This window comes from Taurulus bubalis (genome assembly GCF_910589615.1).
Source record: "Taurulus bubalis genome assembly, chromosome: 15".
NCBI lineage: Eukaryota > Metazoa > Chordata > Actinopteri > Perciformes > Cottidae > Taurulus > Taurulus bubalis.
The window spans coordinates 22,614,356-22,630,917 of record NC_136603.1 but is presented as its reverse complement, the minus strand read 5'-3'; the positions used below and the strand labels follow the sequence as shown (position 1 = coordinate 22,630,917).

General features: G+C 43.2%; 6 protein-coding genes across 6 annotated transcripts in view; all 6 read right to left on the bottom strand.

Annotated features, from left to right (window-relative positions):
- Positions 1-16,562, bottom strand: part of LOC306747679 (collagen alpha-3(VI) chain-like) — a 143,096-nt gene that overhangs the window by 100,126 nt on the left and 26,408 nt on the right.
- On the bottom strand, positions 222-1,108 carry LOC306747378 (collagen alpha-3(VI) chain-like; the record flags this gene model as incomplete). Its single annotated transcript, XM_079230434.1, has 2 exons — positions 222-856; positions 1,090-1,108. 2 exons carry the CDS (start codon positions 1,106-1,108, stop codon positions 222-224), a joined length of 654 nt encoding a protein of 217 aa, XP_079086560.1.
- On the bottom strand, positions 1,911-3,472 carry LOC306747377 (collagen alpha-3(VI) chain-like; the record flags this gene model as incomplete). The annotated part of the gene is made up of 3 exons (XM_079230433.1): positions 1,911-2,545; positions 2,778-3,371; positions 3,466-3,472. 3 exons carry the CDS (start codon positions 3,470-3,472, stop codon positions 1,911-1,913), a joined length of 1,236 nt encoding a protein of 411 aa, XP_079086559.1.
- LOC306747376 (collagen alpha-3(VI) chain-like) lies at positions 3,599-6,172 on the bottom strand (the record flags this gene model as incomplete). Its single annotated transcript, XM_079230432.1, has 3 exons — positions 3,599-4,233; positions 4,466-5,059; positions 6,154-6,172. 3 exons carry the CDS (start codon positions 6,170-6,172, stop codon positions 3,599-3,601), a joined length of 1,248 nt encoding a protein of 415 aa, XP_079086558.1.
- On the bottom strand, positions 10,351-11,236 carry LOC306747375 (collagen alpha-3(VI) chain-like; the record flags this gene model as incomplete). The annotated part of the gene is made up of 2 exons (XM_079230431.1): positions 10,351-10,985; positions 11,218-11,236. 2 exons carry the CDS (start codon positions 11,234-11,236, stop codon positions 10,351-10,353), a joined length of 654 nt encoding a protein of 217 aa, XP_079086557.1.
- LOC306747373 (collagen alpha-3(VI) chain-like) lies at positions 12,039-12,924 on the bottom strand (the record flags this gene model as incomplete). Its single annotated transcript, XM_079230429.1, has 2 exons — positions 12,039-12,673; positions 12,906-12,924. The coding sequence occupies 2 exons, from the start codon at positions 12,922-12,924 to the stop codon at positions 12,039-12,041; spliced, it is 654 nt and encodes a 217-aa protein (XP_079086555.1).

Here is a 16,562-nt window from a genome sequence, read left to right as displayed (position 1 = left end):
AATGATAGGAAGACAAAAAATAAAACACTTTGGCAAAAAGTACCGTCGTATACTAATCATAACGTAATGGATTATTTCTAAACAGCACCTAGCATGGCCTTTTCCAATTCTAATAAGTATGGAAGCATACCATCACTTCATTTCAAAAACAAAAATAGAGCTTATCAGGTATTTCACTTAATACATTTCATTGAGTGAAGGCAAAACAAGCCAGGTAGCCTTTAAGGCCAGCCAAAGGCCGTGCTTGTCAACATACCAAGTACAGTTGGGGATTCTGGGAGGATGTCAATAACCACAGCCTCCAAGGAGGACTGAAGTTGCTGTTGAATACGTTGAAGGTCGGTGAAATCAGACACAGAGAGAGCAGAATTGGCATCGTGAGATATCTTCTGCAGTTCTTTACTATCAGACCTCTTGGTACCAATTGCAAAGGTCAAGACACCCAGCTGTTTGAGGGCAGAAGCTGGTGCATCAACACTGTCAGAAGACCGGCCACCACTTAGCAATATCAGGACCTGAGGAACTCCTTCCAGGCGTCTGCTTCCAGCAGAGACTGTGAAGACATTATCCTTCACGTAATGGAGAGCTGCTCCAGTGTTAAGGGGTCTTCCACCTTTGTGCTTCAAACCTCTGACAACGTCAAGGATCTCGACTTTTGTCGCATATGTGTTCAAATAGAACTGGACAGCTGGATCTCTACTGTACTGAACCACTGAGACACGGTCTTTGTTGTCATCCACACTGAGTCTCTCTAATACTCTTTGCAAAAAGTCTCGTATTGCTGGGAATCCAGTTCTAGTACCATCTGATCCATCCAACAAGAACACAACATCTCTTCCTTTTGGCTGTCTCTCAACTAGAGTAGATCAAATTTGAGACATATTTAGGTTTGTGTCTCAAGTATTTCTCATGCAAAAGTCAAATGTTGAAAGGTAGCTTCAAGATTGAACAGGTTCTTCTAAAATTTCTGGGATAAACGGGTTGTCACATTGCGACTAGCTGACCTAAACTTATAGTAATCTACTTGATTACAGTACAATTTGCATTGGACAATGATTTTGAAATGTAAAAAATCAATCACTTTCTTACCAGTTACTGTTGGTGTCATGGGTGTGATCCTCACTAGCCCTGTGCTCATGAGAGAGGACAGCTTTTCCTGGATACTGGGGAGGTCAGTGAACTCAGACGCTGATAGAGTGTAACTAGGGTCATATGATATTTTCTGCAACTCTCCACTGTCAGAGCTCCTTGTTCCAATTCCAATGACAATGATGCCCTGCTGTCTGAGAACAGAGGCTGGAGTATGTACATTGTCAACAGACCTTCCACCATTTAGCAGGATCAATATTTGTGGTACACCTTGCTGGCGCCTACTCCCAGCAGGGTTTGTAAATACAGTGTCACTGACAAATTGGAGGGCGGCCCCAGTGTTGAGGGGTCTGCCTCCTCTGTGTCTCAGCCCTCTGACCAGATTAACAATATCCTTTGTTTTGGTGTATGTATTCAGGTAGAAATGGACTTCTGCATCTCTGCTGTACTGGACGACAGACACACGGTCTTTGTTCTCTCCCACATTGAGTTTCTCAACCACCTTCTCAATAAAATCTTGCATAGCAGGGAAGCCATTCCTTGTGCTATCAGAACCATCCAGAAGGAATACAACATCCTTTTTGGCAGTGTAAACTGAGAAATGATAGGAAGACAAAAAATAAAACACTTTGGCAAAAAGTACCGTCGTATACTAATCATAACGTAATGGATTATTTCTAAACAGCACCTAGCATGGCCTTTTCCAATTCTAATAAGTATGGAAGCATACCATCACTTCATTTCAAAAACAAAAATAGAGCTTATCAGGTATTTCACTTAATACATTTCATTGAGTGAAGGCAAAACAAGCCAGGTAGCCTTTAAGGCCAGCCAAAGGCCGTGCTTGTCAACATACCAAGTACAGTTGGGGATTCTGGGAGGATGTCAATAACCACAGCCTCCAAGGAGGACTGAAGTTGCTGTTGAATACGTTGAAGGTCGGTGAAATCAGACACAGAGAGAGCAGAATTGGCATCGTGAGATATCTTCTGCAGTTCTTTACTATCAGACCTCTTGGTACCAATTGCAAAGGTCAAGACACCCAGCTGTTTGAGGGCAGAAGCTGGTGCATCAACACTGTCAGAAGACCGGCCACCACTTAGCAATATCAGGACCTGAGGAACTCCTTCCAGGCGTCTGCTTCCAGCAGAGACTGTGAAGACATTATCCTTCACGTAATGGAGAGCTGCTCCAGTGTTAAGGGGTCTTCCACCTTTGTGCTTCAAACCTCTGACAACGTCAAGGATCTCGACTTTTGTCGCATATGTGTTCAAATAGAACTGGACAGCTGGATCTCTACTGTACTGAACCACTGAGACACGGTCTTTGTTGTCATCCACACTGAGTCTCTCTAATACTCTTTGCAAAAAGTCTCGTATTGCTGGGAATCCAGTTCTAGTACCATCTGATCCATCCAACAAGAACACAACATCTCTTCCTTTTGGCTGTCTCTCAACTAGAGTAGATCAAATTTGAGACATATTTAGGTTTGTGTCTCAAGTATTTCTCATGCAAAAGTCAGATGTTGAAAGGTAGCTTCAAGATTGAACAGGTTCTTCTAAAATTTCTGGGATAAACGCGTTGTCACATTGCGACTAGCTGACCTAAACGTATAGTAATTTACTTGATTACAGTACAATTTGCATTGGACAATGATTTTGAAATGTAAAAATCAATCACTTTCTTACCAGTTACTGTTGGTGTCATGGGTGTGACCCTCACTAGCCCTGTGCTCATGAGAGAGGACAGCTTTTCCTGGATACTGGGGAGGTCAGTGAACTCAGACGCTGATAGAGTGTAACTAGGGTCATATGATATTTTCTGCAACTCTCCACTGTCAGAGCTCCTTGTTCCAATTCCAATGACAATGATGCCCTGCTGTCTGAGAACAGAGGCTGGAGTATCTACAATGTCAACAGACCTTCCACCATTTAGCAGGATCAATATTTGTGGTACACCTTGCTGGCGCCTACTCCCAGCAGGGTTTGTAAATACAGTGTCACTGACAAATTGGAGGGCGGCCCCAGTGTTGAGGGGTCTGCCTCCTCTGTGTCTCAGCCCTCTGACCAGATTAACAATATCCTTTGTTTTGGTGTATGTATTCAGGTAGAAATGGACTTCTGCATCTCTGCTGTACTGGACGACAGACACACGGTCTTTGTTCTCTCCCACATTGAGTTTCTCAACCACCTTCTCAATAAAATCTTGCATAGCAGGGAAGCCATTCCTTGTGCTATCAGAACCATCCAGAAGGAATACAACATCCTTTTTGGCAGTGTAAACTGAGAAATGATAGGAAGACAAAAAATAAAACACTTTGGCAAAAAGTACCGTCGTATACTAATCATAACGTAATGGATTATTTCTAAACAGCACCTAGCATGGCCTTTTCCAATTCTAATAAGTATGGAAGCATACCATCACTTCATTTCAAAAACAAAAATAGAGCTTATCAGGTATTTCACTTAATACATTTCATTGAGTGAAGGCAAAACAAGCCAGGTAGCCTTTAAGGCCAGCCAAAGGCCGTGCTTGTCAACATACCAAGTACAGTTGGGGATTCTGGGAGGATGTCAATAACCACAGCCTCCAAGGAGGACTGAAGTTGCTGTTGAATACGTTGAAGGTCGGTGAAATCAGACACAGAGAGAGCAGAATTGGCATCGTGAGATATCTTCTGCAGTTCTTTACTATCAGACCTCTTGGTACCAATTGCAAAGGTCAAGACACCCAGCTGTTTGAGGGCAGAAGCTGGTGCATCAACACTGTCAGAAGACCGGCCACCACTTAGCAATATCAGGACCTGAGGAACTCCTTCCAGGCGTCTGCTTCCAGCAGAGACTGTGAAGACATTATCCTTCACGTAATGGAGAGCTGCTCCAGTGTTAAGGGGTCTTCCACCTTTGTGCTTCAAACCTCTGACAACGTCAAGGATCTCGACTTTTGTCGCATATGTGTTCAAATAGAACTGGACAGCTGGAGCTCTACTGTACTGAACCACTGAGACACGGTCTTTGTTGTCATCCACACTGAGTCTCTCTAATACTCTTTGCAAAAAGTCTCGTATTGCTGGGAATCCAGTTCTAGTACCATCTGATCCATCCAACAAGAACACAACATCTCTTCCTTTTGGCTGTCTCTCAACTAGAGTAGATCAAATTTGAGACATATTTAGGTTTGTGTCTCAAGTATTTCTCATGCAAAAGTCAGATGTTGAAAGGTAGCTTCAAGATTGAACAGGTTCTTCTAAAATTTCTGGGATAAACGGGTTGTCACATTGCGACTAGCTGACCTAAACTTATAGTAATTTACTTGATTACAGTACAATTTGCATTGGACAATGATTTTGAAATGTAAAAATCAATCACTTTCTTACCAGTTACTGTTGGTGTCATGGGTGTGACCCTCACTAGCCCTGTGCTCATGAGAGAGGACAGCTTTTCCTGGATACTGGGGAGGTCAGTGAACTCAGACGCTGATAGAGTGTAACTAGGGTCATATGATATTTTCTGCAACTCTCCACTGTCAGAGCTCCTTGTTCCAATTCCAATGACAATGATGCCCTGCTGTCTGAGAACAGAGGCTGGAGTATCTACATTGTCAACAGACCTTCCACCATTTAGCAGGATCAATATTTGTGGTACACCTTGCTGGCGCCTACTCCCAGCAGGGTTTGTAAATACAGTGTCACTGACAAATTGGAGGGCGGCCCCAGTGTTGAGGGGTCTGCCTCCTCTGTGTCTCAGCCCTCTGACCAGATTAACAATATCCTTTGTTTTGGTGTATGTATTCAGGTAGAAATGGACTTCTGCATCTCTGCTGTACTGGACGACAGACACACGGTCTTTGTTCTCTCCCACATTGAGTTTCTCAACCACCTTCTCAATAAAATCTTGCATAGCAGGGAAGCCATTCCTTGTGCTATCAGAACCATCCAGAAGGAATACAACATCCTTTTTGGCAGTGTAAACTGAGAAATGATAGGAAGACAAAAAATAAAACACTTTGGCAAAAAGTACCGTCGTATACTAATCATAACGTAATGGATTATTTCTAAACAGCACCTAGCATGGCCTTTTCCAATTCTAATAAGTATGGAAGCATACCATCACTTCATTTCAAAAACAAAAATAGAGCTTATCAGGTATTTCACTTAATACATTTCATTGAGTGAAGGCAAAACAAGCCAGGTAGCCTTTAAGGCCAGCCAAAGGCCGTGCTTGTCAACATACCAAGTACAGTTGGGGATTCTGGGAGGATGTCAATAACCACAGCCTCCAAGGAGGACTGAAGTTGCTGTTGAATACGTTGAAGGTCGGTGAAATCAGACACAGAGAGAGCAGAATTGGCATCGTGAGATATCTTCTGCAGTTCTTTACTATCAGACCTCTTGGTACCAATTGCAAAGGTCAAGACACCCAGCTGTTTGAGGGCAGAAGCTGGTGCATCAACACTGTCAGAAGACCGGCCACCACTTAGCAATATCAGGACCTGAGGAACTCCTTCCAGGCGTCTGCTTCCAGCAGAGACTGTGAAGACATTATCCTTCACGTAATGGAGAGCTGCTCCAGTGTTAAGGGGTCTTCCACCTTTGTGCTTCAAACCTCTGACAATGTCAAGGATCTCGACTTTTGTCGCATATGTGTTCAAATAGAACTGGACAGCTGGATCTCTACTGTACTGAACCACTGAGACACGGTCTTTGTTGTCATCCACACTGAGTCTCTCTAATACTCTTTGCAAAAAGTCTCGTATTGCTGGGAATCCAGTTCTAGTACCATCTGATCCATCCAACAAGAACACAACATCTCTTCCTTTTGGCTGTCTCTCAACTAGAGTAGATCAAATTTGAGACATATTTAGGTTTGTGTCTCAAGTATTTCTCATGCAAAAGTCAGATGTTGAAAGGTAGCTTCAAGATTGAACAGGTTCTTCTAAAATTTCTGGGATAAACGGGTTGTCACATTGCGACTAGCTGACCTAAACTTATAGTAATTTACTTGATTACAGTACAATTTGCATTGGACAATGATTTTGAAATGTAAAAATCAATCACTTTCTTACCAGTTACTGTTGGTGTCATGGGTGTGACCCTCACTAGCCCTGTGCTCATAAGAGAGGACAGCTTTTCCTGGATACTGGGGAGGTCAGTGAACTCAGACGCTGATAGAGTGTAACTAGGGTCATATGATATTTTCTGCAACTCTCCACTGTCAGAGCTCCTTGTTCCAATTCCAATGACAATGATGCCCTGCTGTCTGAGAACAGAGGCTGGAGTATCTACATTGTCAACAGACCTTCCACCATTTAGCAGGATCAATATTTGTGGTACACCTTGCTGGCGCCTACTCCCAGCAGGGCTTGTAAATACAGTGTCACTGACAAATTGGAGGGCGGCCCCAGTGTTGAGGGGTCTGCCTCCTCTGTGTCTCAGCCCTCTGACCAGATTAACAATATCCTTTGTTTTGGTGTATGTATTCAGGTAGAAATGGACTTCTGCATCTCTGCTGTACTGGACGACAGACACACGGTCTTTGTTCTCTCCCACATTGAGTTTCTCAACCACCTTCTCAATAAAATCTTGCATAGCAGGGAAGCCATTCCTTGTGCTATCAGAACCATCCAGAAGGAATACAACATCCTTTTTGGCAGTGTAAACTGAGAAATGATAGGAAGACAAAAAATAAAACACTTTGGCAAAAAGTACCGTCGTATACTAATCATAACGTAATGGATTATTTCTAAACAGCACCTAGCATGGCCTTTTCCAATTCTAATAAGTATGGAAGCATACCATCACTTCATTTCAAAAACAAAAATAGAGCTTATCAGGTATTTCACTTAATACATTTCATTGAGTGAAGGCAAAACAAGCCAGGTAGCCTTTAAGGCCAGCCAAAGGCCGTGCTTGTCAACATACCAAGTACAGTTGGAGATTCTGGGAGGATGTCAATAACCACAGCCTCCAAGGAGGACTGAAGTTGCTGTTGAATACGTTGAAGGTCGGTGAAATCAGACACAGAGAGAGCAGAATTGGCATCGTGAGATATCTTCTGCAGTTCTTTACTATCAGACCTCTTGGTACCAATTGCAAAGGTCAAGACACCCAGCTGTTTGAGGGCAGAAGCTGGTGCATCAACACTGTCAGAAGACCGGCCACCACTTAGCAATATCAGGACCTGAGGAACTCCTTCCAGGCGTCTGCTTCCAGCAGAGACTGTGAAGACATTATCCTTCACGTAATGGAGAGCTGCTCCAGTGTTAAGGGGTCTTCCACCTTTGTGCTTCAAACCTCTGACAATGTCAAGGATCTCGACTTTTGTCGCATATGTGTTCAAATAGAACTGGACAGCTGGATCTCTACTGTACTGAACCACTGAGACACGGTCTTTGTTGTCATCCACACTGAGTCTCTCTAATACTCTTTGCAAAAAGTCTCGTATTGCTGGGAATCCAGTTCTAGTACCATCTGATCCATCCAACAAGAACACAACATCTCTTCCTTTTGGCTGTCTCTCAACTAGAGTAGATCAAATTTGAGACATATTTAGGTTTGTGTCTCAAGTATTTCTCATGCAAAAGTCAGATGTTGAAAGGTAGCTTCAAGATTGAACAGGTTCTTCTAAAATTTCTGGGATAAACGGGTTGTCACATTGCGACTAGCTGACCTAAACTTATAGTAATTTACTTGATTACAGTACAATTTGCATTGGACAATGATTTTGAAATGTAAAAATCAATCACTTTCTTACCAGTTACTGTTGGTGTCATGGGTGTGACCCTCACTAGCCCTGTGCTCATGAGAGAGGACAGCTTTTCCTGGATACTGGGGAGGTCAGTGAACTCAGACGCTGATAGAGTGTAACTAGGGTCATATGATATTTTCTGCAACTCTCCACTGTCAGAGCTCCTTGTTCCAATTCCAATGACAATGATGCCCTGCTGTCTGAGAACAGAGGCTGGAGTATCTACATTGTCAACAGACCTTCCACCATTTAGCAGGATCAATATTTGTGGTACACCTTGCTGGCGCCTACTCCCAGCAGGGTTTGTAAATACAGTGTCACTGACAAATTGGAGGGCGGCCCCAGTGTTGAGGGGTCTGCCTCCTCTGTGTCTCAGCCCTCTGACCAGATTAACAATATCCTTTGTTTTGGTGTATGTATTCAGGTAGAAATGGACTTCTGCATCTCTGCTGTACTGGACGACAGACACACGGTCTTTGTTCTCTCCCACATTGAGTTTCTCAACCACCTTCTCAATAAAATCTTGCATAGCAGGGAAGCCATTCCTTGTGCTATCAGAACCATCCAGAAGGAATACAACATCCTTTTTGGCAGTGTAAACTGAGAAATGATAGGAAGACAAAAAATAAAACACTTTGGCAAAAAGTACCGTCGTATACTAATCATAACGTAATGGATTATTTCTAAACAGCACCTAGCATGGCCTTTTCCAATTCTAATAAGTATGGAAGCATACCATCACTTCATTTCAAAAACAAAAATAGAGCTTATCAGGTATTTCACTTAATACATTTCATTGAGTGAAGGCAAAACAAGCCAGGTAGCCTTTAAGGCCAGCCAAAGGCCGTGCTTGTCAACATACCAAGTACAGTTGGGGATTCTGGGAGGATGTCAATAACCACAGCCTCCAAGGAGGACTGAAGTTGCTGTTGAATACGTTGAAGGTCGGTGAAATCAGACACAGAGAGAGCAGAATTGGCATCGTGAGATATCTTCTGCAGTTCTTTACTATCAGACCTCTTGGTACCAATTGCAAAGGTCAAGACACCCAGCTGTTTGAGGGCAGAAGCTGGTGCATCAACACTGTCAGAAGACCGGCCACCACTTAGCAATATCAGGACCTGAGGAACTCCTTCCAGGCGTCTGCTTCCAGCAGAGACTGTGAAGACATTATCCTTCACGTAATGGAGAGCTGCTCCAGTGTTAAGGGGTCTTCCACCTTTGTGCTTCAAACCTCTGACAACGTCAAGGATCTCGACTTTTGTCGCATATGTGTTCAAATAGAACTGGACAGCTGGAGCTCTACTGTACTGAACCACTGAGACACGGTCTTTGTTGTCATCCACACTGAGTCTCTCTAATACTCTTTGCAAAAAGTCTCGTATTGCTGGGAATCCAGTTCTAGTACCATCTGATCCATCCAACAAGAACACAACATCTCTTCCTTTTGGCTGTCTCTCAACTAGAGTAGATCAAATTTGAGACATATTTAGGTTTGTGTCTCAAGTATTTCTCATGCAAAAGTCAGATGTTGAAAGGTAGCTTCAAGATTGAACAGGTTCTTCTAAAATTTCTGGGATAAACGGGTTGTCACATTGCGACTAGCTGACCTAAACTTATAGTAATTTACTTGATTACAGTACAATTTGCATTGGACAATGATTTTGAAATGTAAAAATCAATCACTTTCTTACCAGTTACTGTTGGTGTCATGGGTGTGACCCTCACTAGCCCTGTGCTCATGAGAGAGGACAGCTTTTCCTGGATACTGGGGAGGTCAGTGAACTCAGACGCTGATAGAGTGTAACTAGGGTCATATGATATTTTCTGCAACTCTCCACTGTCAGAGCTCCTTGTTCCAATTCCAATGACAATGATGCCCTGCTGTCTGAGAACAGAGGCTGGAGTATGTACATTGTCAACAGACCTTCCACCATTTAGCAGGATCAATATTTGTGGTACACCTTGCTGGCGCCTACTCCCAGCAGGGTTTGTAAATACAGTGTCACTGACAAATTGGAGGGCGGCCCCAGTGTTGAGGGGTCTGCCTCCTCTGTGTCTCAGCCCTCTGACCAGATTAACAATATCCTTTGTTTTGGTGTATGTATTCAGGTAGAAATGGACTTCTGCATCTCTGCTGTACTGGACGACAGACACACGGTCTTTGTTCTCTCCCACATTGAGTTTCTCAACCACCTTCTCAATAAAATCTTGCATAGCAGGGAAGCCATTCCTTGTGCTATCAGAACCATCCAGAAGGAATACAACATCCTTTTTGGCAGTGTAAACTGAGAAATGATAGGAAGACAAAAAATAAAACACTTTGGCAAAAAGTACCGTCGTATACTAATCATAACGTAATGGATTATTTCTAAACAGCACCTAGCATGGCCTTTTCCAATTCTAATAAGTATGGAAGCATACCATCACTTCATTTCAAAAACAAAAATAGAGCTTATCAGGTATTTCACTTAATACATTTCATTGAGTGAAGGCAAAACAAGCCAGGTAGCCTTTAAGGCCAGCCAAAGGCCGTGCTTGTCAACATACCAAGTACAGTTGGGGATTCTGGGAGGATGTCAATAACCACAGCCTCCAAGGAGGACTGAAGTTGCTGTTGAATACGTTGAAGGTCGGTGAAATCAGACACAGAGAGAGCAGAATTGGCATCGTGAGATATCTTCTGCAGTTCTTTACTATCAGACCTCTTGGTACCAATTGCAAAGGTCAAGACACCCAGCTGTTTGAGGGCAGAAGCTGGTGCATCAACACTGTCAGAAGACCGGCCACCACTTAGCAATATCAGGACCTGAGGAACTCCTTCCAGGCGTCTGCTTCCAGCAGAGACTGTGAAGACATTATCCTTCACGTAATGGAGAGCTGCTCCAGTGTTAAGGGGTCTTCCACCTTTGTGCTTCAAACCTCTGACAACGTCAAGGATCTCGACTTTTGTCGCATATGTGTTCAAATAGAACTGGACAGCTGGATCTCTACTGTACTGAACCACTGAGACACGGTCTTTGTTGTCATCCACACTGAGTCTCTCTAATACTCTTTGCAAAAAGTCTCGTATTGCTGGGAATCCAGTTCTAGTACCATCTGATCCATCCAACAAGAACACAACATCTCTTCCTTTTGGCTGTCTCTCAACTAGAGTAGATCAAATTTGAGACATATTTAGGTTTTTGTCTCAAGTATTTCTCATGCAAAAGTCAGATGTTGAAAGGTAGCTTCAAGATTGAACAGGTTCTTCTAAAATTTCTGGGATAAACGGGTTGTCACATTGCGACTAGCTGACCTAAACTTATAGTAATTTACTTGATTACAGTACAATTTGCATTGGACAATGATTTTGAAATGTAAAAATCAATCACTTTCTTACCAGTTACTGTTGGTGTCATGGGTGTGACCCTCACTAGCCCTGTGCTCATGAGAGAGGACAGCTTTTCCTGGATACTGGGGAGGTCAGTGAACTCAGACGCTGATAGAGTGTAACTAGGGTCATATGATATTTTCTGCAACTCTCCACTGTCAGAGCTCCTTGTTCCAATTCCAATGACAATGATGCCCTGCTGTCTGAGAACAGAGGCTGGAGTATCTACAATGTCAACAGACCTTCCACCATTTAGCAGGATCAATATTTGTGGTACACCTTGCTGGCGCCTACTCCCAGCAGGGTTTGTAAATACAGTGTCACTGACAAATTGGAGGGCGGCCCCAGTGTTGAGGGGTCTGCCTCCTCTGTGTCTCAGCCCTCTGACCAGATTAACAATATCCTTTGTTTTGGTGTATGTATTCAGGTAGAAATGGACTTCTGCATCTCTGCTGTACTGGACGACAGACACACGGTCTTTGTTCTCTCCCACATTGAGTTTCTCAACCACCTTCTCAATAAAATCTTGCATAGCAGGGAAGCCATTCCTTGTGCTATCAGAACCATCCAGAAGGAATACAACATCCTTTTTGGCAGTGTAAACTGAGAAATGATAGGAAGACAAAAAATAAAACACTTTGGCAAAAAGTACCGTCGTATACTAATCATAACGTAATGGATTATTTCTAAACAGCACCTAGCATGGCCTTTTCCAATTCTAATAAGTATGGAAGCATACCATCACTTCATTTCAAAAACAAAAATAGAGCTTATCAGGTATTTCACTTAATACATTTCATTGAGTGAAGGCAAAACAAGCCAGGTAGCCTTTAAGGCCAGCCAAAGGCCGTGCTTGTCAACATACCAAGTACAGTTGGGGATTCTGGGAGGATGTCAATAACCACAGCCTCCAAGGAGGACTGAAGTTGCTGTTGAATACGTTGAAGGTCGGTGAAATCAGACACAGATAGAGCAGAATTGGCATCGTGAGATATCTTCTGCAGTTCTTTACTATCAGACCTCTTGGTACCAATTGCAAAGGTCAAGACACCCAGCTGTTTGAGGGCAGAAGCTGGTGCATCAACACTGTCAGAAGACCGGCCACCACTTAGCAATATCAGGACCTGAGGAACTCCTTCCAGGCGTCTGCTTCCAGCAGAGACTGTGAAGACATTATCCTTCACGTAATGGAGAGCTGCTCCAGTGTTAAGGGGTCTTCCACCTTTGTGCTTCAAACCTCTGACAACGTCAAGGATCTCGACTTTTGTCGCATATGTGTTCAAATAGAACTGGACAGCTGGATCTCTACTGTACTGAACCACTGAGACACGGTCTTTGTTGTCATCCACACTGAGTCTCTCTAATACTCTTTGCAAAAAGTCTCGTATTGCTGGGAATCCAGTTCTAGTACCATCTGATCCATCCAACAAGAACACAACATCTCTTCCTTTTGGCTGTCTCTCAACTAGAGTAGATCAAATTTGAGACATATTTAGGTTTGTGTCTCAAGTATTTCTCATGCAAAAGTCAGATGTTGAAAGGTAGCTTCAAGATTGAACAGGTTCTTCTAAAATTTCTGGGATAAACGGGTTGTCACATTGCGACTAGCTGACCTAAACTTATAGTAATTTACTTGATTACAGTACAATTTGCATTGGACAATGATTTTGAAATGTAAAAATCAATCACTTTCTTACCAGTTACTGTTGGTGTCATGGGTGTGACCCTCACTAGCCCTGTGCTCATGAGAGAGGACAGCTTTTCCTGGATACTGGGGAGGTCAGTGAACTCAGACGCTGATAGAGTGTAACTAGGGTCATATGATATTTTCTGCAACTCTCCACTGTCAGAGCTCCTTGTTCCAATTCCAATGACAATGATGCCCTGCTGTCTGAGAACAGAGGCTGGAGTATGTACATTGTCAACAGACCTTCCACCATTTAGCAGGATCAATATTTGTGGTACACCTTGCTGGCGCCTACTCCCAGCAGGGTTTGTAAATACAGTGTCACTGACAAATTGGAGGGCGGCCCCAGTGTTGAGGGGTCTGCCTCCTCTGTGTCTCAGCCCTCTGACCAGATTAACAATATCCTTTGTTTTGGTGTATGTATTCAGGTAGAAATGGACTTCTGCATCTCTGCTGTACTGGACGACAGACACACGGTCTTTGTTCTCTCCCACATTGAGTTTCTCAACCACCTTCTCAATAAAATCTTGCATAGCAGGGAAGCCATTCCTTGTGCTATCAGAACCATCCAGAAGGAATACAACATCCTTTTTGGCAGTGTAAACTGAGAAATGATAGGAAGACAAAAAATAAAACACTTTGGCAAAAAGTACCGTCGTATACTAATCATAACGTAATGGATTATTTCTAAACAGCACCTAGCATGGCCTTTTCCAATTCTAATAAGTATGGAAGCATACCATCACTTCATTTCAAAAACAAAAATAGAGCTTATCAGGTATTTCACTTAATACATTTCATTGAGTGAAGGCAAAACAAGCCAGGTAGCCTTTAAGGCCAGCCAAAGGCCGTGCTTGTCAACATACCAAGTACAGTTGGGGATTCTGGGAGGATGTCAATAACCACAGCCTCCAAGGAGGACTGAAGTTGCTGTTGAATACGTTGAAGGTCGGTGAAATCAGACACAGATAGAGCAGAATTGGCATCGTGAGATATCTTCTGCAGTTCTTTACTATCAGACCTCTTGGTACCAATTGCAAAGGTCAAGACACCCAGCTGTTTGAGGGCAGAAGCTGGTGCATCAACACTGTCAGAAGACCGGCCACCACTTAGCAATATCAGGACCTGAGGAACTCCTTCCAGGCGTCTGCTTCCAGCAGAGACTGTGAAGACATTATCCTTCACGTAATGGAGAGCTGCTCCAGTGTTAAGGGGTCTTCCACCTTTGTGCTTCAAACCTCTGACAACGTCAAGGATCTCGACTTTTGTCGCATATGTGTTCAAATAGAACTGGACAGCTGGATCTCTACTGTACTGAACCACTGAGACACGGTCTTTGTTGTCATCCACACTGAGTCTCTCTAATACTCTTTGCAAAAAGTCTCGTATTGCTGGGAATCCAGTTCTAGTACCATCTGATCCATCCAACAAGAACACAACATCTCTTCCTTTTGGCTGTCTCTCAACTAGAGTAGATCAAATTTGAGACATATTTAGGTTTGTGTCTCAAGTATTTCTCATGCAAAAGTCAGATGTTGAAAGGTAGCTTCAAGATTGAACAGGTTCTTCTAAAATTTCTGGGATAAACGGGTTGTCACATTGCGACTAGCTGACCTAAACTTATAGTAATTTACTTGATTACAGTACAATTTGCATTGGACAATGATTTTGAAATGTAAAAATCAATCACTTTCTTACCAGTTACTGTTGGTGTCATGGGTGTGACCCTCACTAGCCCTGTGCTCATGAGAGAGGACAGCTTTTCCTGGATACTGGGGAGGTCAGTGAACTCAGACGCTGATAGAGTGTAACTAGGGTCATATGATATTTTCTGCAACTCTCCACTGTCAGAGCTCCTTGTTCCAATTCCAATGACAATGATGCCCTGCTGTCTGAGAACAGAGGCTGGAGTATGTACATTGTCAACAGACCTTCCACCATTTAGCAGGATCAATATTTGTGGTACACCTTGCTGGCGCCTACTCCCAGCAGGGTTTGTAAATACAGTGTCACTGACAAATTGGAGGGCGGCCCCAGTGTTGAGGGGTCTGCCTCCTCTGTGTCTCAGCCCTCTGACCAGATTAACAATATCCTTTGTTTTGGTGTATGTATTCAGGTAGAAATGGACTTCTGCATCTCTGCTGTACTGGACGACAGACACACGGTCTTTGTTCTCTCCCACATTGAGTTTCTCAACCACCTTCTCAATAAAATCTTGCATAGCAGGGAAGCCATTCCTTGTGCTATCAGAACCATCCAGAAGGAATACAACATCCTTTTTGGCAGTGTAAACTGAGAAATGATAGGAAGACAAAAAATAAAACACTTTGGCAAAAAGTACCGTCGTATACTAATCATAACGTGATGGATTATTTCTAAACAGCACCTAGCATGGCCTTTTCCAATTCTAATAAGCATGGAAGCATACCATCACTTCATTTCAAAAACAAAAATAGAGCTTATCAGGTATTTCACTTAATACATTTCATTGAGTGAAGGCAAAACAAGCCAGGTAGCCTTTAAGGCCAGCCAAAGGCCGTGCTTGTCAACATACCAAGTACAGTTGGAGATTCTGGGAGGATGTCAATAACCACAGCCTCCAAGGAGGACTGAAGTTGCTGTTGAATACGTTGAAGGTCGGTGAAATCAGACACAGAGAGAGCAGAATTGGCATCGTGAGATATCTTCTGCAGTTCTTTACTATCAGACCTCTTGGTACCAATTGCAAAGGTCAAGACACCCAGCTGTTTGAGGGCAGAAGCTGGTGCATCAACACTGTCAGAAGACCGGCCACCACTTAGCAATATCAGGACCTGAGGAACTCCTTCCAGGCGTCTGCTTCCAGCAGAGACTGTGAAGACATTATCCTTCACGTAATGGAGAGCTGCTCCAGTGTTAAGGGGTCTTCCACCTTTGTGCTTCAAACCTCTGACAATGTCAAGGATCTCGACTTTTGTCGCATATGTGTTCAAATAGAACTGGACAGCTGGATCTCTACTGTACTGAACCACTGAGACACGGTCTTTGTTGTCATCCACACTGAGTCTCTCTAATACTCTTTGCAAAAAGTCTCGTATTGCTGGGAATCCAGTTCTAGTACCATCTGATCCATCCAACAAGAACACAACATCTCTTCCTTTTGGCTGTCTCTCAACTAGAGTAGATCAAATTTGAGACATATTTAGGTTTGTGTCTCAAGTATTTCTCATGCAAAAGTCAGATGTTGAAAGGTAGCTTCAAGATTGAACAGGTTCTTCTAAAATTTCTGGGATAAACGGGTTGTCACATTGCGACTAGCTGACCTAAACTTATAGTAATTTACTTGATTACAGTACAATTTGCATTGGACAATGATTTTGAAATGTAAAAATCAATCACTTTCTTACCAGTTACTGTTGGTGTCATGGGTGTGACCCTCACTAGCCCTGTGCTCATGAGAGAGGACAGCTTTTCCTGGATACTGGGGAGGTCAGTGAACTCAGACGCTGATAGAGTGTAACTAGGGTCATATGATATTTTCTGCAACTCTCCACTGTCAGAGCTCCTTGTTCCAATTCCAATGACAATGATGCCCTGCTGTCTCAGAACAGAGGCTGGAGTATCTACATTGTCAACAGACCTTCCACCATTTAGCAGAATCAATATTTGTGGTACACCTTGCTGGCGC